The sequence below is a fragment of the Biomphalaria glabrata genome, chromosome 5, assembly GCF_947242115.1.
Source record: "Biomphalaria glabrata chromosome 5, xgBioGlab47.1, whole genome shotgun sequence".
NCBI lineage: Eukaryota > Metazoa > Mollusca > Gastropoda > Planorbidae > Biomphalaria > Biomphalaria glabrata.
In genome coordinates, this window is record NC_074715.1 from 34,073,987 (window position 1) to 34,098,906 (window position 24,920).

The following is a 24,920-nucleotide window of genomic DNA, read 5'->3' on the forward strand; positions in this document are numbered from 1 at the left end:
TACGTGTAATTTAAAAAAAGTCATTTATTTACAGTTTTTATCAATAAAATGACATTTAAAAAAAACAACAATTTCAACACAACTTTGTGGGCACTAAGAGATACATCTGAAACAATGTGGACTCTCATAAGTCAACAGTAGGATTATGTATCAAATATGTACAAGCATGGTCTATGATGTGCATTCATGTGATATGATTGTGGTCATTTTCTCATGAAAAACAAAGTGTAATGGAAATAAATAGTTGTGAATGTACAAAATGTTGAGACACCATGTTCATATTGTGGAGATATCAGACATGACAAAAACTTTGAAAACCAACTTTGCTAAACAGATAAGAGTATACACAAATAAATTACCCTCTCATCAATTCTAGAAAGAAACACATCAGAATAGGAAGAAATCAGGAAAAGACAATGCTAGTAAATATGACCAACTTTGGAGTTAAATTTCCACTTCTATTTTACAATTTAACTACATAACAAGTTTCACCCAGTGACAAAGTAGGATGCTTAGTTCCATTTGTGTACTGTAACTATAGACTAATAATTCTTGTCCACAGGGACTTAAATTTTACAGCTAATTAAAGCACAGACCCTCATCCACCATATTATATGATATATAATTATCTTATCTTATATAATATAGACGTTACTTAGTTGAAACCACTCAAGTGCTTCATTGCACATAATACCTTAGGAGTCATTATTACATTTTCAAGCTATAAAACTCACCGATCTGTCTCCTCCTCTATTTGGTGGAGTTGCTAATAAATGCAATAACCAAATTCATTGATCCATTTTATAATGAAAACATATATGGCTACGTTGTAACAGCCTTACAAAGAGATCAGTTTAAAAAATTATTTTAATATATCAGCAATAATTTCATATTTCCATTGTGGGTAGCCATTTATCTCTATATGGTGGACCATTTTAATAGAAACATAATTTGGTATGTGCTATTCAACACAATTCACCATTAGGCTATAGACACAACTTTTGTTCACAAATTAATACATTCATAAAAAAAAATTCAACATTCAGTTCATATCACTAGGTTTTTTTGTTTTTTTTGTTCACTGTTAAAATAGAAAACAATGACAGTACATAATAAGAAGTAATACTTTGATCTTTAGAAAGAAATTGGTTGATAAAGTTCAAGGGAAGTTTAATAAAATAAAAAGAACAGCCAAGAGGTAGATAAAACACCAAGACATTTTCTGTTATCACAACATTATTATGGCCTCTAGATGAAGCAGTTCTAATTTTGATGATTTTTTAAAAAGATCTCTAGAAGACAACTATTTACTATGAGAACTAGATATATTTTCTTTTAGTTGTTGACAGAAGTCTTTTCATACTTAGAAAAGTAAATCGTATAAAAACCTTTTATTTCAGCCTTTTATTAATATTGATAGTTAATTTGCTTCAAAAGCAGTGTTCTATATAACTTTTTATTGAAAAAAAAAAAAAGAAAAGACTAAAGAAAACAGTAAACATTTAAAAGCAGTTCAAAGATTTTTTGGAAAAAATGTTCTTACTAGGAAAAAGACTACAAGTTCTTCTAGCCCAATTTTTTCTTAAAATGTTTTCAATTAAAACGATTGAAAGGAGAGGGCTTTTCATGAAAAATTAGAGAAAATTGTTACAATTGTAACAATCCAAATGAAATTTCTTTGATTACACAATTCATCAACATTTGAGTAACAAGTTAATACAATTAAAAAAGGAATGGAAATAAGCAATCTCTCTATTGAAAATAACATCAGATACAAAGCTTATTCAGTTTCAAGAGGTAAGTTCTAAAACAAAAAGGTTTAAATATAATTTACCTCAATTTTCTAGTGAAATAAAATTGGACCTTAAAATGGAGAGAAAAAAAAAGGACCTTTTCAACCCAATGATAAATACTTCATTCATTCTAGCTACTCAAAACCATATAGACCAAAACAAAGTATTTATTTAGCTAAGTAGAATTATTTCTTCTACAAACTACAAATCTCTGGCAGCTTCTATAAGTGAACAAAAATATGAAGAAAACAAAACTGAAAAGATACTATCCCACAACTATCAACCTCATAGATTGTAACTAGCTTAATGCATGGTCTCTGTTTTACTAGTCTGACATAAATTTCATTTCCTCACATAAACAATATTTAAGAGAAATCATTTTCATGATAAACATGAAATCTTAAAATTTCAATTGTTAAGTAGCAATTAATGAACATTCAACAATTGATACCATACGTCACTGTACAAGTTATCTTGTGTATAGCACACAGACAGACAAAACTTTATACAAAGATCACACAGTCCTATAAAATGTCATTTACTATGCCTAGTGTAAGCTTTATATACAGTCTTGGTCATTTTGAAATTACTTTTAGTGTTATCAACCACTGTTTAGATTAGTTCTAACTGATGAGAGGTAATTATTGCTGAATGTTGAGAAAATAACACTCAAAAGAAATTCAATTTAAAATGTGAATTTAGGGCTCAAAGTCATTCACCTAAAGGACAAAGTTAGGCTTTCTTCATAAATGTATATGCCAGTGAAAGTTGAATTCATAATTTTTTTAATGAGGGAATAATAAAACCAGGAAATAGCTAAAGGCAATCTCACTAGCAGAACAGGAAAAAAAATAAGCCTGATTGAAATTCATTAATTTTATTCATCTTAACTGATGATTGTGAAAACATGACATGTAATAGATCAACAAGAGGAAATGAGACCTATTGGTTTTGAATATAAAAAATACAGCTTCATTTCAAGTTACATAGAAATAGTCACATTGCAGTACCAAGCTCAAAAACATAAAAAAAAAGTTAATAGAAACAAAAAGGAAAGACAATTTATTTAAATATTATCTTTTGCAATGTAAAGGCATTCAAGTTATCAGTCAATTATATCAATCACTTGCAAGACATCAAGAATTCTTTGACTTAAAGACATATCCCAAACAAAAAGAAACTACAGCTACATTGAAGCTATACAGTAGTATCAACAGGGTGATTGATGTCTGTATAAATTTACTGCTTAAAACTTTTGGTTTTAAATAGATATTTGTATTTACAAAAAAATAACAACTCACAACTTAATAGCTGCCATACACTATTTCTATAATTCCTAGAAATGGGATCAACACTCAGGCTAATTATGATCTAAAGTAAAAATTGTTTAAATTCTATATATTAAAACTATTCTTGGCTCTTTGCTTGGTGGCTTCTTCCAACAAGACGGATAAGGATTTGTGAAGGGAAGTGAAAGTTGGCCGGGAGTTTGGTTTTTTGTGCCAACAAGATTTCATGAGTTCTGAAACTACAGATGTAACATTTTCTGTGGGCTGTAGTGTGTGTCCAGATCGGAGGTAGTTTATGACTTCTTCATGTGTCATTCCATAATATGGCTGTAGTGCAAATGAGAAAATTTCCCACAAGAGAACACCAAAAGACCACACATCTGACTGCGACGAGAACTTATTGTACAAGATGGCCTCCGGGGGCATCCAACGTATAGGAATAGCATCCTTGTCACTCCCATGGTAATAATCCATACTATGTATGCTGCAAGCTAATCCAAAATCAGAAATTTTCACAGTAAGACCATTGCCAACAAGGCAGTTCCTAGAGGCTAAATCACGATGGACATAGCCCCTTTCCGATATATAAACCATCCCATTTGCAATTTGGCGGGCCATATGCAGTTGATCCACCATGTCTATGCTGCCTAAGTCATCCATAGATGGAACTGAGCTGGCATCACTCCTACGCAAACACTGGTCTGGGCTGCACAGCCTAAGAAATTCATTTAAATCTCCTTTGCTCATGTATTCAAACAGAAGGCACATTGGCTTGCCCACAGTGCATACACCAAGGAGCCGAACAATGTTGGGATGGTCAAACTCAACCATTAAGGAAGCTTCTTTCTCAAAGTCTGCTTGGATAGTGTCTGAAGCATCTTCTTTAAGCATTTTTATTGCAATAATCTGTCCCTCTCCACTCTTAGTGGATGAGTCACAGAGGAGGTGCTCACCTAAGAGTTTTGTGTCACTACAGTTATATGCAGAATGGATCTCAAGATGCCTGAGATCACCTTTGCTGGAGAATGGGTTGCGACTGTGTTTACAATTTTTACCACAGCTAAGGCTGTGCTTGCTGCCACTTAGTTTACCACCTGTGATATGGGAATTTCCATTACTGCAGATGATTCTGGCCTTGAAGACTCGACCAAAGGCACCCTGACCTATGTCTTCAATGAAAACTATATCATTTCTAGGAAATTCTAGAGTCTCAAGCTTTGGATTCAATCTGTTGGATTTCATCTGAAAAAGAAAATAAATGAAATTGATCAGATCACAAGTTGTGAAAAACGTATCACTCAATTTTAAATTTGTGCAACAATGAGACTGCTATATAAAATCAAGAATGAATTTAGTTGTAGTAACTGTAGTTTTTTTTAGTGACATTTGATTTATTATTCTGCTCTCGTATTCAATGTAGCTGACATATATCTAGCTATTTATCATTAGAGAGTGTATAGCAAGAATGTGTACTCGCAAATACTCTGTTTGGCATATTCTTTCCTGCCTACTGCAATATGCTTAGTGTCATCAACAAGTCACTAAAGGTGTACTTCTTCATACAAGATCTTCTGGGAAACTCTTCAATGTATCCAGATAGAGGGAAAAAACTAAAGTTAGGAAGGTACTAAACAAGGAATTCCTCTACACTGATGATGCAGCTATTGTTGCTGACTCTGCTATCCAGCTTCAGACCCTGGTTGATAAACTAACTATCATGAATGTTTGGCTTAAATATTAGTGAAAACAAGACCAAAATAGTTGTTCAGAACACTAGCACTGCACCTCATGTGACCCTTAATGGCCAACCACTGGAAATTGTTGACCATTTTTTGTTATCTAGGCTACATCATCTCCAAAGCTGTGCTACTAGATAAGGACATCAACAACAGGATAGCCAAGGCAATGAATATGATGTCACAGCTGCAGAAAAGAATGTGACAATACCTTGCTGACTACCAATATCAAAACCCTAGTCTACCAGACCTACTCTTGGCAGGAAAGAAAGCTGAATATCTTCCACCTCCAATACTTCAGGTGGATTTTTTAAATCATGTGTCAGGATAAAATAACCAATGGGGATGTGCTAGAAAGAGCAGTGTACCAGGACATCTGTGCTGTTATCAGCAGCAGATGCCTTAGATGGCTGGGTCATGTTCACAGAATGCCACAAGGTCGACTCTCACTAGACATTCTTTATGGTGATCTAACAGAAGGCAGGAGAGTTGCTGGTCAGGAGAGCTGCTGGTGGCCAACTATTAAGGTATACTGATGGTGTGCACAAGTGACATGAAGCTCTTCAAAATCAACACTAACAATTAATAATTGAAGCACTGGCTAGAGTCACTTGGAAAGCAAGCATAAAGGAAGGGTTCGCTGATGGATTGCACGCAAGAAGTAGACAGAAGGGTGAAAGTGCAAAAGTGCCTGATGATTACAGATGCCCAACCTGTGACTGCAGATATGTATCAAGGGTTGGCTTATTTAGTCACATGAAAAGTTGAAAAAGGAAAAGATTTTCTATTGACACAGAGAGAAAGTGAGAAAGAAATATCTTTCCTTCTAAAACATCATGATTCACTGGATGTATAACAGTTTTACCAAGTAATATTTACATGGGTTAAAGATAAGATACGGAAATCAATGGTCAAAACTTGGGCAGATACTCAAATACCAGAATCTTCATTGACAAGCATTAGTTAGATATAAGTTATGTAAACAAGCTGTTTCTGATTAATACCAACCTGATGGTAAGCCATGTTAACTGGAAGATTGGCCACATCCACATCAAAGTCATCCTGGGCAGCAGCTCTGTACTTCTGATGTTTCCATTTCAAAAACATGGCCAATGATATTATGAGGATGCAGAGAAATACAGCAAGAATGGGAAGAAGGATGATCAGGTAGAACTCATTCCATTCATTAGGAACATTGTCCTCAGGGACTGCTAGAGACACATAGAACAACAAATAGCCATAAGGAATTGATGAGCTGTGAAAATTATGTTTTTAAACATTTTGAATAGTATTATACGATTATAAGTAAAATAAAAAATTTGGAAAAAAATTGATAATTCTAAATAAAAAATAAAATAAACTAATACATAAGATATTTTGCCTTAAGGAATTAACTGACTTAAAAATTTATGTCTATTGTTATTTAAAATTATAATTTATACAAAGCTGTCTTGAGTAGAATCGAGTTTACAGTCCCATTATACTAATTTAAAAAAAAAACACTATTTATTCATAATTTAAAAAGCACAAAGAATCAATAGCAGGGTATGTTTTTTTTTCTTTTTTTTTCATACTATATTCATGTTAAGTAAAGTTACAGTCCAAAATTATTTCAATCTAGAATGACTTAAAAAAAATACTTTAGTATGACTTACGACAAAGCTGAATAAGACATTTTTCCCATCTGAAGAATTTGTCTGTTGTGTAGCACCATGGTTGAGTTTCCTCTCCTCCAGGATTGCGACAATAATTTTCAGAGTTCCACAGTTCTGGAAAGAGCAGCGGAGAGCGTTGGTGATTCTGAGGAGAATTGTCTTCCCATCGTTGGCAAGGGCGTCCACTGATTGTAACATTGACAGTTCCATTATACCATCGTCCGTTATCAACATAACAATCACCTGAATAAAAGAATTGTCTTTATTTAATGGGTCATAATTAATCATATTTACACAGACATACACAGACCAATTAGAAATTGTGCAATAACAGACAATTTACATCAATCTCAAAGATGGTATGACTAGCACAATCACCATTGACCTTTTTATATCATCCGTTCGATGTCAGTAACTAGATAGTCCTTACTACCCCCCAATGCCATAAGTTACATCTGACTAAATCTCTAAAAGCTTCATCTACAGCTAATAAACGAAGTCTTGTTAACAAGCTAGCTACAATATAGAGTAAGCAAGAAAATTATAGAAATGAAAAAAAAACAAAGCCTATATAATTTGGATCAGTCCATGTAATGAACTTTGTAATAGATCTATTAGAACAATGATACATCTTTGTGATTAGAAATATTTTAAAAAATAGTTTTTGTTTAGTGTATTTCATGCTTCCAGCTTGCTTAACTGTGCTATGGTCTAATCAGTTGTCAGCTAATCAGTTGGTGGGAGGGGGGGGGGGAAGAAAAGGTATCTGGGTGAAGGTAAGTTACTTCAATAGCTTTTTAAAAGCAATTTATATATTTTTTAAAGTCATACAATTTAAATTCACACTGGAAGGCTGAAGCCTCCCCAAGCCAATACACTAACCACTGAGTCATCCAAGTGCTTTCATAACTATCTATTGTAAGTTTCATGCTTTTCAACAACAAACGAATTCTCTAAACAAAGTATAAAGGGAAATATAACTTATACTGCCACATCTGTCAAATACTGGTTCTTTCCCTTGTTTGATACCAAACAAAATAATTAATTACCAATAATTAATTAACTGACTGATTAATTTATTTTTTAATTGTGTGTTGTCATCAACACGGAATAATTCAGCAAAATGTCCACTTATCTGAGATGGAGAAATAACCTGTACAACAATGGTACCACCAGACTTAGAGACAGACAAGAGAGAGTTGAGGTAAACAAATACAAGTGAAATTCTTAGAAGTATTTTGATCCATACAGAAGTTTCTGACAAAAAGTATATTTAGATGTTCTGGAAGTTCATGTTTCTTCTTCTCTGGAAATCATTTTCAAGGATACACTGTCCATTGGAAAGATAAAGCTAGTATTCAGTAGACTTTCTCAGAGGATTTCTAGCTTAGCATTTGTTTCCAAAGAATTTAACCGTGAAGATTTAGTCTAAAAGTAAATTAAACTTACTTTATGCTTTGTATCATGTTTCAACCCGTAACAAAAGATTAGACACTCACTTCTTTCAAATCTACAATTAAAGAGCCAAAAAACTCTATTTCAACTAATGCTCAAGATGATTTCATTCTGTCTTATCTAAATACTACATACCTCTGACTTTCTCCTCTGAGCGATTATGATGATCGGAATCTATACACTGCTGCGATGAATTCCATTTACTTGGCAATGTTAAACAATCTGGAAGACTCATAAGACCTCTGGTTATCTTTTCATGTCTTAATTCTTCAAGTTTTGCAAATTCTTTAAAGCAGAAAAGTGTGGTAACAGCAAGACAGCTTTCTCTGTGGGGGGAAATGTATAAAGTTGGAAACTCTTATATGAATGAAGATGTTGGAAATTCATTCACTAATCTATAGATGGGATACATAGAGGACTACAGGTAGGCTAAAGATAGGCTGCATATGTACTATCTTCTTTCTATACAATATTTAAAACAAATGAGTGGTCAAGTATTCAGCTTCCAAACAGAGAGGTCTAGAGTTAGAATCCTGGATGGTGAAGACTTGGAGTTTGAATTTCCGAATTTGAGGATGCTCCAACTCTAATGCGTACCTGACATTCTTTGGGGAAGTAAAAGTAGTTGGTCATTATGCTGGCCACATGATACCCTCGATCTTGAACTATAAAATCCATTAAAAGGGGTAATTTTGAAATCTAATTTCTCCTTCACTGAAGTTTATAGATCTATAATCTGTAGCTGCCCTTGAAAGAAAATTCAACCTACTCCGGGGCTCTACTTTCTAGATCTAGTTTATAATTCGAGTCGTACAGCAGGCCCTCTGTCAGAAATATTTGGGCCCCCTGACAACTGGACTCCTCTTATCCCTGAGCTCTCCCCCAATTAAGACAAAAAAACTTGAATGTGTTTACAAGATGATCGAAGAAGAAGCATAAAATAAAAGCGGGGATCTTGGACTAGTCGGCGGCCTGCCTCCAGGGGACCAAACTTGTATTTTCACGGAACTGTCGTCTGCTGATGGAGATGATAGAGTTGATTAAATTCAAGTCTGCCAACTTCCACAGGTAACGTTTCCGATTTTCAAACAAATGAGAAGATAATCAACCTTTTTGAAATGTCTGGCCGCAAGGAATGTTTATTAAATACTGTCTTTCATCTCCATACAGTCTGACAGGATGCAGTCAGACACTTTCATCTCTAGGCTTGATTTAGCCAATCATTCTTTGTTCTTCCTTAACAAGCTTTTAATCAGGAAGTTGTTTTTTTTTCAGCTTCGCACTAATCAAGCTGATCGCTGATGATGTCGTATGCTGAACCTTCCTTGAGTATCTTTCAATCCTTTGTAGAGTCACAGAGGAATCTAAATAAAAGATTAAACATTTTAGTTCTCCACCCCCCCCCCCCACGGGCATCGTGTTTGTAGTTTCTTTAACTTCTGATATGTGTGTTTGTTCTAGTCCTAAATGAAAGAGTCTGGGTTCTGTATAGTTTAATTGAACATCAAAGATTAGTCGTTAAATAGCTTCATTGGCTTACCCAGCTTTAACATTTTTAGAAGTAAAAAAAAAATAATCGATCATGTAGAATATTAACATTTTTGTGTAAGCTATCCTGGGTGTGTGTGTGATGTTGTGTGGTGTGTGGGTGGGTGTGTGTGATGTTGTGCGGTGGGTGGGTGTGTGAAACACAGTCGTTATTGAACAAAAAAGAATTGATCCAAACTGCACAAGAAAGTTGAAAAGACATTGAAACAAAATAGACTCCAACTAGTTTCGTTTGTTTCTTCAGTCTGCTCATATTATCTTCCAGACTCAGTGTCTTCTTGTGCCCCAAACCAAATAAACAACGTCGCTGTGGCCATGAAGAAGCGAAGACGCCATCATGCTAGCCTTCATACACAGAACCAAGACTGCAGTAACATTCAATCCTTCACAGGCATGCACTTATAGTCTCTCTTACTCAGGTTTGCATTCGCCTTAAGGCTCATTCCAGACTTGTATTTTGATCTAATTCCATGAATAGTTCAAGAAAATATGGACTTGAGGCCGTCCCCGAGTTGGATTACAAACTCCTGCGGAGAATCTCATTACGTCCATCTGGTTTAAGTCGAGATTTCTGGCATCATATTTCTACACGATTTTTTTATCTTCTGGCTAAATACAGACTGAGGGAAATGTAGTACAGACCACGGGAGGGAAGGGGAGATAAAGAAGCAAATTGTTTTCACCCCCCCCCCCCTTTTCCCCAATCCTACGCCCATGTGACCCAGAAATCCTAAAGATAGTGGAACCATTTTAAGAGAAATACTTTCACATAAAAACAAAGCATCGGAAAATAAATCCATTCAGGGCCAGGGGGGAGGTCAGGCGGCCACAGGAACCACACATTTTTGAACAACTTGAAAAAAAAAGTTTCTTTTATTAAGAAAATAATGAAGGCCTTCCCCTCCTTCAATGTCCCTGTGCCCCCAGACCTCCAACTCCGGCCCTGAACCTACATAAAACAAGACTGATAGTTCATTCAGCCAATATTATAAAATAAAATTATCGAAATAACAATACAAAAATATACTTTTAAGTAACTGACTGACTAGATTACTAGATCTTTCTTATCTAACTAGGGAGCAATTAAAAAAAAAAAAGTAGCGGACTAACATATTTTTTTTTTTCTTGTTAAATGTTCGAACTATTCTAAACTTCCAACCTAGAAGTAAATATCAACAACTTTGAATCACGTGTTCTACCACAGGAAGTGAACCCAATGTATCTACAACATACTATGTAGAGTGCTAGAATGGATGCCAAACTCTAGTGCTACAGTAAGAGAGTTGTCCTAAACGCATTGACAGACCTCTTAAGAAGCCCATGCTAGTCAATTTAAACAAGTTGTTGAGTTAGAGAACCTAAAAATGTCATGGTATGTTAAATTATAACCAAAAATTTATTCCTCAACAGAGCAAGGCATCAGGTCAGTCCCACGTTCCAATCTTGCACTCTAGAAGTCTTACAGTAGCCTCTAATAGTCACTAAGCTACTCAGCAAATGACCACACAATGAATGGATTTAAGATTACATATTATTACACTCTGTTATGTAATACAATGAAATGAGATCTTGAAGTCCATGGGCGTAGCCAGGGGGGGGGGTTCTTGGGGTTCAAACCCCCCCCCCCCCGAAATGAAATCCCCCCCGCAAGGAGGGGGGAACGGAATTAAGTGACTGATTTTTGCTTTCATTTTGTTTATTTTAGGTGAGATTTTAATACTAAATCATCACTTACCACAGCACAGCCGAGGCAGTTTTGAGTTAAAAACCCTCTACCAGGGGGTTTTGAGTTTAAATCCCCCTACCAGGGGTTTTGAGATTTAAAAAACCCATATCAGGGGGTTTTGAGATACAAATCCCTCTACCAGGGGGCTTTGAGTTTAAAACCCCCTACAGGGGGTTTTGAATTTTAAACCCCCTACCAGAGGTTTTTGCAGTTTAATCCCCCTCTTCTATAAAACAAAACAAAAAAAAATGCGAACAACAATCCCCAAATTCCAACAGCACAGTTGAGGAAGATTTTGATTTTAAACCCCCCTCCAAAATTTACGATAAACCCCATCTTCAATATAAAAAAAGCAAATTACACACTATAAATTCTATGATCGTAGCGAAAGGGGTTTTGAGTTTAAACCCCAGCCCCTCCAGTTGGGGTTTGAAGCTAAAAAGTACCTCTTCAATATAAAAAAAAAAGCAAATTACACACTATAAAATCTATGAGCGTAGCCAAAGGGGTTTTGAGTTTAAATCCCCCTCCTCCAGATGGCTTTTTCTTTAAAGTTTAAAACCCCTCCAGATGGTTTTGAGTTTAAAATTCCCTTACAGAGCGTTTAGAGTTGAAAACCTCTCTCTTCAATATTATTTTAAAGCAAACTACAGTCACCAAATTCTAAGATCGTAGCTAAATGGGGTTTTGAATTAAAAACAAAACAAAAAACTCCAGAGATTTCTTAGTTCAAAACCCCTCAACAGATGATTTGACGAAAAAACTTTCCTTTTCGATATAAAATCTAAAGCGAAATACAGGCATGTAATTCCAAGAGCGTAGTCAAGAAAGGTTACAAATTTCTACCAGTGGCTTGGGCTCCATTAATAAAGTGTGAATAGTCTTCTGCCGAAATTGAAAATGATTAAATGTGTCTCAACAAAGATGGTTAAGACAGATTTTAGGAGTCAGTCATAGAGATCGGGTCTAAATCAAAGAAATCATATGCCGAACTGGGAGTCGAATCCTTAGTAAGGTTGTGACAGAGCGTCGCATGAGGTTTTGCGGGACATGTTCTCACACAAAATGAATTACGCAAAATAAGAGTTGCGGAAACAGCTTGCCGGAAAATGCGCCGAACGGCGCGAGAGGGTCTAAGTCAGTAAGAATAGCACATTAGGTTTTTTGAAATAAAACTTTTTAATAGCAAGATAATGCACTGTAGATACCTCAGAATATGTATTTTGTTGGCTTTCAATACCAGAAATAGTGCTCGGCGGCGGGGCGAAGCCCCGCGCTGGGGGAGCACGGCGAACTCCCCCAGACCCCCTTGCTAGCAAGGGCGGGGAGTCTACAATAAACAATAAACGTCTTCTGAAAGGGTCAGAATGTAATAAAGATTAATTATGTACACACACACAAATATATTTTTTTTTCGCCCCGGGGGGGGGGGGCATCCCCCCAAAACCCTCCCCGAAAAAAAATCCTGGCTACGCCCATGAGATCTTCACAACGCACAGTACTTATAACAACTTCAAATAACAAAAATAGAAAAAAAAGCAACAAGACAATTCCTCCTTTAAGAAGTTGATGACTTTTGATAAGGGCGATTACTTTGTTTTTTAATAACTAATGAAAGATAGGTTTAAAAAAAAAAGGAATATTTTTACACCGCTCCAGTTACCCATCCCATCCAGAAAAAAAAAACAACCTGGTTACGCGCATGTATAAAAATTCTAGTTTGTTGATACAGAATTACAGATCCAGACATGGCAAGATTAAAAGACTACTGAATCTTATAGAAGATTCTAGTTTATAAGTTTGGTGATAGGCCTACAGATACAAACTTATATGAATGCCAGTGTGAAAACCCACTGACGTACGTGTGTTCAAGATATAGATTGAGTAAACCTCCAGGTCAAATTTGATTTGAAGGTATTGCTAAAACAATCTACATTTGACGGCTTTGTGAAATAGAGCAGAATATAGAAAAATTAGACGCCTAGATTATGACGAATTTAATTTAACTTACACGATGTTTCCAAAAGTTCTATCTTATCTTATAAAATACAGACGTTACTTCAAAACAAATGATTACTTCCTACGCGTCATGCATTTAGTCATTTATATTAACCAATGACCTAAATTCTGCCAAGTCACTGGTTTTCCTGGCTAGCTCAGGCAACCCATTCCATGCTCTATTAGTACTAGGGAAGAAGGAGTATTAGTACAAATTTTTCCCAGCATATGGAACGAGGAATGTGCCTTTATCTTTGTGTCTTTCAGAGTATTTTATTAGATTTTTTTTTTTTATTTGAAGATTATGGTTCAGTGTTTTATGTATAATTGCTACTTTACTTTTGAGTCTTCTATCCAGAAGGCTTTCTAAATTTAGTGATTTTACTCAATGGGTTACACTAGTTTTTTTATTGCAACTGCTTATTATAGAGCTCTCAGTTTGTCTTGTAACATATCAATGCTAAAACAGACAATTGTATCAGCACCCGGCGAGACAGATGAAAAATGATTTTGACTTTACTTTTGAATGACAACGTTTTATTTGGACATGATTGCGGAGGGGCTAATAGGATCAAATCCAAGCTATCAGTTATTTCAGCACGCGACTGACTTCATGTTTTCAATAATACGCAACATGTGTTTCTAATATTAGCCCAGAGCAGATGTTTCCGTGATCAGACACCTGTAGACTGTTATTTAAATTCGAGCAAAACACCAGCGATGTGAAAGCTTTGTTAGGAGGGCGGAGGCGAAAACCTTTTTGGTCTGTTACACAAGAAACATTTGGCCACACCAAAAACCCGTGTTACATTAGTAGCCATTTGTGGATTGGTTGGTTTAGATATGTTGGTGTGGATTGGTTGGTTTAGATATGTTGGTGTGGATTGATTGGTTTAGATATGTTGGTGTGGATTGATTGGTTTAGATATGTTGGTGTGGATTGATTGGTTTAGATATGTTGGTGTGGATTGATTGGTTTAGATATGTTGGTGTGGATTGATTGGTTTAGATATGTTGGTGTGGATTGATTGGTTTAGATATGTTGGTGTGGATTGATTGGTTTAGATATGTTGGTGTGGATTGATTGGTTTAGATATGTTGGTGTGGATTGATTGGTTTAGATATGTTGGTGTGGATTGATTGGTTTAGATATGTTGGTGTGGATTGATTGGTTTAGATATGTTGGTGTGGATTGATTGGTTTAGATCTGTTGGTGTGGATTGATTGGTTTAGATATGTTGGTGTGGATTGATTGGTTTAGATATGTTGGTGTGGATTGATTGGTTTAGATATGTTGGTGTGGATTGATTGGTTTAGATCTGTTGGTGTGGATTGATTGGTTTAGATATGTTGGTGTGGATTGATTGGTTTAGATATGTTGGTGTGGATTGATTGGTTTAGATATGTTGGTGTGGATTGATTGGTTTAGATATGTTGGTGTGGATTGATTGGTTTAGATCTGTTGGTGTGGATTGATTGGTTTAGATATGTTGGTGTGGATTGATTGGTTTAGATATGTTGGTGTGGATTGATTGGTTTAGATATGTTTTTGTGGATTGATTGGTTTAGATCTGTTGGTGTGGATTGATTGGTTTAGATATGTTGGTGTGGATTGGTTGGTTTAGATCTGTTGGTGTGGATTGATTGGTTTAGATATGTTGGTGTGGATTGGTTGGTTTAGATATGTTGGTGTGGATTGATTGGTTTAGATCTGTTGGTGTGGATTGATTGGTTTAGATATGTTGGTGTGGATTGATTGGTTTAGATATGTTGGTGTGGATTGATTGGTTTAGATATGTTGGTGTGGATTTATTGGTTTAGATATGTTGGTGTGGATTGATTGGTTTAGATATGTTGGTGTGGATTGATTGGTTTAGATATGTTGGTGTGGATTGATTGGTTTAGATATGTTGGTGTGGATTGATTGGTTTAGATATGTTGGTGTGGATTGATTGGTTTAGATATGTTGGTGTGGATATGAGGTGGACATGTTCAGGAGGATATGTGTGTATGGTTCCCTGACATCTCATCATACGAGACATTTCATCATTGCAACATTTCATCACTATAACATTTCATCCCTATAACATTTCATCATTGCATAAATTACATTTTGTAAACATAAGTACATGTAGGTGTAATTAAGTCATTAACATACTGAGCAAGTTAATCCTAACCCTAACTCTAACCCTAAATGATGTAATGCTATAATGATAAAATGTTGCAATGATGAAATGTCTCGTATGATGAGGTTTCTGGTCACCGTGTGTACATATCGCTGAGGCTATGTGTGTGTACGTATCGCTGAGGCTATGTGTGTGTACGTATCGCTGAGGCTATGTGTGTGTACGTATCGCTGAGGATATGTGTGTGTACATATCGCTGAGGATATGTGTGTGTACGTATCGCTGAGGATATGTGTGTGTACATATCGCTGAGGATATGTGTGTGTACGTATCGCTGAGGATATGTGTGTGTACGTATCGCTGAGGATATGTGTGTACATATCGCAGAGAATATGTGTGTGTACATATCGCAGAGAATATGTGTGTGTACAAATCGCTGAGGATATGTGTGTGTACATATCGCTGAGGATATGTGTGTGTACATATCGCAGAGAATATGTGTGTGTACATATCGCAGAGAATATGTGTGTGTACATATCGCAGAGAATATGTGTGTGTACATATCGCAGAGAATATGTGTGTGTACATATCGCAGAGAATATGTGTGTGTACATATCGCAGAGAATATGTGTGTGTACATATCGCAGAGAATATGTGTGTGTACATATCGCTGAGGATATATGTGTGTACATATCGCAGAGAATATGTGTGTGTACATATCGCAGAGAATATGTGTGTGTACATATCGCTGAGGATATATGTGTGTACATATCGCAGAGAATATGTGTGTGTACATATCGCAGAGAATATGTGTGTGTACATATCGCAGAGAATATGTGTGTGTACATATCGCTAAGGATATGTGTGTGTACATATCGCTGAGGATATGTGTGTGTACATATCGCAGAGAATATGTGTGTGTACATATCGCTGAGGATATGTGTGTGTACATATCGCTGAGGATATGTGTGTGTACATATCGCTGAGAATATGTGTGTGTACATATCGCAGAGAATATGTGTGTGTACATATCGCAGAGAATATGTGTGTGTACATATCGCTGAGGATATGTGTGTGTACGTATCGCTGAGGATATGTGTGTGTACGTATCGCTGAGGATATGTGTGTACATATCGCAGAGAATATGTGTGTGTACATATCGCAGAGAATATGTGTGTGTACATATCGCAGAGAATATGTGTGTGTACATATCGCAGAGAATATGTGTGTGTACATATCACTGAGGATATGTGTGTGTACATATCGCTGAAGATATGAGTGTGTACATATCGCTGAGGATATGTGTGTGTACATATCGCTGAGGATATGTGTGTGTACATATCGCTGAAGATATGTGTGTGTACATATCGCTGAAGATATGTGTGTGTACATATCGCTGAGGATATGTGTGTGGGTATATTGGCGTGAAGGAAGGAGGGTGTGTCTGGTATGGATGCTCGTAAAATAATTTTCATTTCACCAAAAGTTCACAATTGCAATCTTTAAGTTCAAAGTTTAGAATTGTTAAAACAATTAGTAAAAAAAAAAATTGTGTTGGTCCGTTACATTTTTTGTGTAAGTTGCTCTTTAATGAGATAAGAAAGATGTAGTCGATCAGTTAAAATAAAATAAACATGTTTCTATTGTTATTTCGATCATTGTATTTTATAGTATTGGGTGAATGAACTTGAAGTAACTACAGTGCTTGATCATATTGTGTTTCAGATCATTAAAGGATCGCACTCAAGTGGGAACAAAGAACAGCACGAATGTTCTCATTCGGTGCGACAGAGGCGTCAGTAAAACACAACAGTTCTCATTCTGTGTGACAGAGATGTTAGTAAAACACGACAGTTCTCATTCTGTGTGACAGAGGCGTCAGTAAAACACGACAGTTCTCATTCTGTGTGACAGAGGCGTCAGTAAAACACGACAGTTCTCATTCTGTGTGACAGAGACGTCAGTAAAACACAACAGTTCTCATTCGGTGTGACAGAGACGTTAGTAAAACACGACTGTTCTCATTCGGTGTGACAGAGACGTTAGTAAAACACAACAGTTCTCATTCTGTGTGACAGAGACGTTAGTAAAACACGACAGTTCTCATTCTGTGTGACAGAGACGTCAGTAAAACACGTCAGTTCTCATTCTGTGTGACAGAGACGTTAGTAAAACACAACAGTTCTCATTCTGTGTGACAGAGACGTTAGTAAAACACGTCAGTTCTCATTCGGTGTGACAGAGACGTTAGTAAAACACGTCAGTTCTCATTCGGTGTGACAGAGACGTTAGTAAAACACGACAGTTCTCATTCGGTGTGACAGAGACGTTAGTAAAACACGACAGTTCTCATTCGGTGTGACAGAGACGTTAGTAAAACACGACAGTTCTCATTCGGTGTGACAGAGACGTTAGTAAAACACGTCAGTTCTCATTCGGTGTGACAGAGACGTTAGTAAAACACGACAGTTCTCATTCGGTGTGACAGAGACGTTAGTAAAACACGACAGTTCTCATTCGGTGTGACAGAGACGTTAGTAAAACACGTCAGTTCTCATTCGGTGTGACAGAGACGTTAGTAAAACACGTCAGTTCTCATTCGGTGTGACAGAGACGTTAGTAAAACACGTCAGTTCTCATTCGGTGTGACAGAGACGTTAGTAAAACACGACAGTTCTCATTCGGTGTGACAGAGACGTTAGTAAAACACGTCAGTTCTCATTCGGTGTGACAGAGACGTTAGTAAAACACGTCAGTTCTCATTCGGTGTGACAGAGACGTTAGTAAAACACGACAGTTCTCATTCGGTGTGACAGAGACGTTAGTAAAACACGTCAGTTCTCATATCGTGAGACATATACTGACAAAGGCAAACCACATTAGAATAATTCTTTTCTTTTATAATATTTCGTTACTACTGGATTAGAACAAAAACTTAGCCGCGCATGCACACACCCCCTAGTTCCCTTCCTCCAGCTCTGACCTGTGTTTGTCTGCTCACATTGGTTGGCGCCAAAACAAGCTCGCCCCCCTCCCCTTTCGTCAGAAGTAGCTTTGAAGTCCGTCTTCGACTTTCTAGAAATGTCAAAACTTGTTCTGCATTAAGAAGTATTCCTTGCAGCCCACTCTGCCTTTCTAACTCCTACTCAGTGGCATACAAGTGATTACAAACAATATGGCCGACTTTTTTTTAATGTTAAAAATTGGGGAGGGGGAGCAACCTTGATTCTTATGTCACGCTGACATTTTATTTTCCCTCCACCTCTCCAGAGAGAAGCTATGGCCACAAGTCAGCTGTTGTGTCTGGCATAACGACTTCACGCAATTTCACATGCACTGTTTTGGGTCATTACAGTTCCTGCGTTGGCGTCATGACGGTAGGAGGAGATTATCAAAGGGCAGTAACCCAAGAGTGCTTTAAAAAAAACCTGCTCTGGCAAATGCTGCCCCGTGGGAGATAACCCCGAAGAACAGATTAACTAGTTAAGAGGAGGGGACACAATCCTAAGTTTCAACGACTGTAAGTGGTTAATTATTAGCAAGAGTGAATTCGTTGTTAAAGGCTGACGAGGTAGATAAAACGTATGAACAACTGCAGACTACATAGAAACTGGTCACATTGGAAAAGGAAGAGACTAACATTAAAGTCACTTTCACCTTCTTGGAATGCAGACTCGGTCATACAGGATACCATTAGAAAGAGAGAGTATTTCAAAGACAGACAGACAGACAACGAAATGAAAGAGTGGAGAGGGGAAAGGGAGGGAGGGCAACAGAAAAGATAAATTGAAAAAAAATGGAGAGGAAGATGAGAGTGAAGGGAGATGTGAGAGGGAGAGATGGATGTGCAAGAGAGTGAAGAAAGAGAGAGAGAGAGAATGGGGTGTGAAAGAGAGAGAGAGAGCGAGAGAGAGATAGAGAGAATGGGGTGTGAAAAAGAGTGAAGAGAGAGAGAGAGAGAAAATGGGGTGTGAAAGAGAGTGAAGAGAGAGAGAGAATGGGGTGTGAAAGAGAGTGAAGAGAGAGAGAGAATGGGGTGTGAAAGAGAGTGAAGAGAGAGAGAGAGAGAATGGGGTGTGAAAGAGAGTGAAGAGAGAGAGAAAGAATGGGGTGTGAAAGAGAGTGAAGAGAGAGAGAGAGAAAGAATGGGGTGTGAAAGAAGAGAGTGAAGAGAGAGAGAGAATGGGGTGTGAAAGAGGGTGAAGGGAGAGTGAAGAGAGAGAGAGTGAAAGAATGGGATGTGAAAGAGAGCGAAGAGAGAGAGAGAATGGGATGTGAAAGAGAGTGAAGAGAGAGAGAGAATGTGGTGTGAAAGAGAGTGAAGAGAGAGAATGGGGTGTGAAAGAGAGTGAAGGAAGAGTGAAGAGAGAGAGAGAGAGAGAGAGAATGGGATGTGAAAGAGAGTGAAGAGAGAGAGAGAATGGGATGTGAAAGAGAGTGAAGAGAGAGAATGGGGTGTGAAAGAGAGTGAAGGGAGAGTGAAGAGAGAGAGAATGGGATGTGAAAGAGAGAGAGAGAGAATGGGGTGTGAAAGAGAGTGAAGAGAGAGAGAGAGAGAATGGGGTGTGAAAGAGAGTGAAGAGAGAGAGAGAGAGAATGGGGTGTGAAAGAGGGTGAAGAGAGTGAAGAGAGAGAGAGTGAGAGAATGGGATGTGAAAGAGAGCGAAGAGAGAGAGAGAATGGGATGTGAAAGAGAGTGAAGAGAGAGAGAGAATGTGGTGTGAAAGAGAGTGAAGAGAGAGAATGGGGTGTGAAAGAGAGTGAAGGGAGAGTGAAGAGAGAGAGAGAGAGAATGGGATGTGAAAGAGAGTGAAGAGAGAGAGAGAATGGGATGTGAAAGAGAGTGAAGAGAGAGAATGGGGTGTGAAAGAGAGTGAAGGGAGAGTGAAGAGAGAGAGAGAGAGAGAATGGGATGTGAAAGAGAGTGAAGAAAGAGAGAGAGAGAGAATGGGGTGTGAAAGAGAGTGAAAAGAGAGAGAGAGAGAATGGGGTGTGAAAGAGAGTGAAGAGAGAGAGAGAGAATGGGGTGTGAAAGAGAGTGAAGAGAGAGAGGGAGAATGGGGTGTGAAAGAGAGTGAAGAGAGTGAAGAGAGAGAATGGGGTGTGAAAGAGAGTGAAGAGAGAGAGAGAGAGAGAATGGGGTGTGAAAGAGAGTGAAAAGAGAGAGAGAATGGGGTGTGAAAGAGAGTGAAGAGAGAGAATGGGGTGTGAAAGAGAGTGAAGAGAGAGAGAGAGAGAGAGAGAATGGGGTGTGAAAGAGAGTGAAGAGAGAGAGAGAGATAATGGGGTGTGAAAGAGAGTGAAGAGAGAGAGAGAATGGGGTGTGAAAGAGAGTGAAGAGAGTGAAGAGAGAGAATGGGGTGTGAAAGAAAGTGAAGAGAGAGAGAGAGAATGGGGTGTGAAAGAGAGTGAAGAGAGAGAGAGAGAGGGGGAGAATGGGGTGTGAAAGAGAGTGAAGAGAGAGAGAGAGAGAATGGGGTGTGAAAGAGAGTGAAGAGAGAGAGGGAGAATGGGGTGTGAAAGAGAGTGAAGAGAGTGAAGAGAGAGAATGGGGTGTGAAAGAGAGTGAAGAGAGAGAGAGAGAGAGAGAATGGGGTGTGAAAGAGAGTGAAGAGAGAGAGAGAATGGGGTGTGAAAGAGAGTGAAGAGAGAGAATGGGGTGTGAAAGAGAGTGAAGAGAGAGAGAGAGATAATGGGGTGTGAAAGAGAGTGAAGAGAGAGAGAGAATGGGGTGTGAAAGAGAGTGAAGAGAGTGAAGAGAGAGAATGGGGTGTGAAAGAAAGTGAAGAGAGAGAGAGAGAGAGAGAATGGGGTGTGAAAGAGAGTGAAGAGAGAGAGAGAGAGGGGGAGAATGGGGTGTGAAAGAGAGTAAAGAGAGAGAGAGATAATGGGGTGTGAAAGAGAGTGAAGAGAGAGAGAGAGAGAATGGGGTGTGAAAGAGAGTGAAGAGAGAGAGAGAGAGAATGGGATGTGAAAGAGAGTGAAGAGAGAGAGAGAGAGAATGGGGTGTGAAAGAGAGTGAAGAGAGAGAGAGGGGGAGAATGGGGTGTGAAAGAGAGTGAATGGAGTGTGAAGAGAGAATGGGGTGTGAAAGAGAGTGAAGGGAGAGTGAAGTGAGAATGGGGTGTGAAAGAGAGTGAAGAGAGAGAGAGAATGGGGTGTCCAGAGAAAATATCTCGAGTAGGCGGTTTACTTACTGACAAACGCTCCAAGGCTCGGTTGTATTGTCTGTGCAGTTAGGAAACATCTGGTTGCATAGCAACCTTAAGGCGGGATGTAAACAAAACATGTTCACCCCATCCTCCTCCATCTCTCTGGTGACGTTCAAGAGGTACTGCTCGTGTTCTTCCCAGTTCCCATCCTGCAAGACAGTCTTCCCTCTGAGGAACTCGTCACAAACATGACCTTGGTAAGGAAGGCATTCTCGCTGGCTGAAAACGTAAAGGACAACATTCAAATCACACAGCACGCTACCATCTTGTTAGTAATACTACATCAGAGGATAGAGACAGAGAAGAGACCATAGACATATGATCTAGAGATTATAGACATAGAAACTAGAGACCATAGACATAGAAACTAGAGACCATAGACATAGAAACTAGAGACCATAGACATAGGAACTAGAGATTATAGACATAGGAACTAGAGATTATAGACATAGGAACTAGAGATTATAGACATAGAAACTAGAGACCATAGACATAGAAACTAGAGACCATAGACATAGAAACTAGAGACCATAGACATAGAAACTAGAGATTATAGATATAGAAACTAGAGACCATAGACATAGGAACTAGAGATTATAGACATAGGAACTAGAGATTATAGACATAGGAACTAGAGATTATAGACATAGAAACTAGAGACCATAGACATAGAAACTAGAGATTATAGACATAGAAACTAGAAACCATAGACATAGAAACTAGAGATTATAGACATAGGAACTAGAGATTATAGACATAGGAACTAGAGATTATAGACATAGAAACTAGAGACCATAGACATAGAAACTAGAGATTATAGACATAGAAACTAGAGATCATAGACATAGAAACTAGAGACCATAGACATAGAAACTAGAGACCATAGACATAGAAACTAGAGACCATAGACATAGAAACTAGAGACCATAGACATAGGAACTAGAGATTATAGACATAGGAACTAGAGATTATAGACATAGGAACTAGAGATTATAGACATAGAAACTAGAGACCATAGACATAGGAACTAGAAGCCATAGACATAGAAACTAGAGACCATAGATATAGAAACTAGAGACCATAGACATAGAAACTATAGATTATAGATATATAAACTAGAGACCATAGACATAGAAACTAGAGACCATAGACATAGGAACTAGAGATTATAGACATAGAAACTAGAGACCATAGACATAGAAACTAGAGACCATAGACATAGAAACTAGAGATTATAGATATAGAAACTAGAGACCATAGACATAGGAACTAGAGATTATAGACATAGGAACTAGAGATTATAGACATAGGAACTAGAGATTATAGACATAGAAACTAGAGACCATAGACATAGAAACTAGAGATTATAGACATAGAAACTAGAAACCATAGACATAGAAACTAGAGACCATAGATATAGAAACTAGAGATTATAGACATAGAAACTAGAGACCATAGACATAGAAACTAGAGACCATAGACATAGAAACTAGAGACCATAGATATAGAAACTAGAGATTATAGACATAGAAACTAGAGACCATAGACATAGAAACTAGAGACCATAGATAAAGAAACTAGAGATTATAGATATAGAAACTAGAGACCATAGACATAGAAACTAGAGACCATAGACATAGAAACTAGAAACCATAGACATAGAAACTAGAGACCATAGATATAGAAACTAGAGATTATAGACATAGAAACTAGAGACCATAGACATAGAAACTAGAGACCATAGATATAGAAACTAGAGATTATAGACATAGAAACTAGAAACCATAGACATAGAAACTAGAGACCATAGATAAAGAAACTAGAGATTATAGATATAGAAACTAGAGACCATAGACATAGAAACTAGAGACCATAGACATAGAAACTAGAAACCATAGACATAGAAACTAGAGACCATAGATATAGAAACTAGAGATTATAGACATAGAAACTAGAGACCATAGACATAGAAACTAGAGACCATAGACATAGAAACTAGAGATTAGAACTAGAGATTATAGACATAGAAACTAGAGAATATAGACATAGGAACTAGAGACCATAGACATAGAAACTAGAGACCATAGACATAGAAACTAGAGATTATAGACATAGAAACTAGAGACCATAGATATAGAAACTAGAGTCCATAGACATAGGAACTAGAGACCATAGACATAGAAACTAGAGACCATAGACATAGAAACTAGAGATCATAGACATAGAAACTAGAGATTATAGACATGGAAACTAGAGACCAGAAAATAGAGATCATGGATATAGAAAATAGAGATCTAATTTCAATTTGAGAAATTAACAGACTTTGATCGAGCCAAGTCACATAAAGTCACCTCTACTCAGGAGAAGATTTTCGGAGAGGTCCCCGACCCCTTTTAAAGATTTAAATGAAAAAATAAGTTTAATTAATTGTAGGTTAATTACAGATATGAGAATTTTCATATTTAATTGAATATATCCGGCCCTGCCTGACATTATAATTGAACATACACAAAAACTGTTTGATGTTATCAGAAATGTCCTCACCCTATAATCTCTCTCTCTCTTCACCGAACTTATTCACTTGTGTTGTTGTCATATTGAAATACATTATTTATTTATTATTATTACGCGATTGGGCGCGGTGGCTGAGTGGTTAAGCGCTTGGCATCTGAACCTGGGTTCCTGGGTTCGAATCTTGCTGAAGACTGGTATTTTTCAAGATTTTTAAGGCGCCCTTGAGTCCAGCCAGCTCCAATGGGTACACGTTGGGGAAAGTAAAGGTGGTTGTGCTGGCCACATGACACCCTGCTCATTAACCGTTGTCCAAAGAAACAGATGACCTTAACGTCGTCTGCCTTCTAGATGGCAAAGAGGGAACTTATGATTGCACATTCCAGTCACAAATGTTAGAGTCTTTTAAACATGTAGAGCAGAAGACATTTTACTGGACGATTCTGAGTTTGTGTTTCTACAAAAACTATATTTGTTACCTTCTTGTTATATAATAGAATATTTGAAATTGTTTACACCTCATTTTGAAGAGATTGCATGTTCGGTAACTTTGGTGTGAATGACATGTGCTTCACGAGCAAAATAGAAGTTGTCATTATGAGAAATAGAACTCAGATACAAATTTGGTATGTTACATAAATGAATATAGTGCTTTAGTCCACCTTCTAGTAAGAGCGCACACTAGAAGTGAACAACAACACAACATCCACCTGGAATACAAATGTTTCTGTTTGTTTTTGAACTCTACACAAATACTTTAACGTTGTCTGCATTTTTTCCTGTTCAAATTGTATGTTCACAGAAACTCAATAAGTTATCGTTCTTCGACCTTATAAATTTACATTTCAAATCAATGGTCCAAATTCAATTC

General features: G+C 37.3%; 1 protein-coding gene across 3 annotated transcripts in view; it reads right to left on the reverse strand.

The window, feature by feature from the left end:
* The window catches only part of LOC106060248 (muscle, skeletal receptor tyrosine protein kinase-like), a 117,251-nt gene continuing 92,331 nt past the window's right edge, over positions 1–24,920 (reverse strand). For 2 of the 3 annotated variants that reach the window (XM_013218053.2, XM_056028820.1), the window contains exons 7-11: positions 21,524–21,757; positions 8,064–8,254; positions 6,474–6,716; positions 5,827–6,029; positions 1–4,324 (exon numbers count right to left, since the gene is read on the reverse strand). In XM_013218053.2, the coding sequence (XP_013073507.2) occupies positions 3,188–4,324; positions 5,827–6,029; positions 6,474–6,716; positions 8,064–8,254; positions 21,524–21,757 (2,008 nt within the window). In that variant the 3' untranslated portion in view covers positions 1–3,187. The remainder of the gene's footprint in view (positions 4,325–5,826; positions 6,030–6,473; positions 6,717–8,063; positions 8,255–21,523; positions 21,758–24,920) is intronic. The other variant, XM_013218062.2, reaches the window with a different exon arrangement.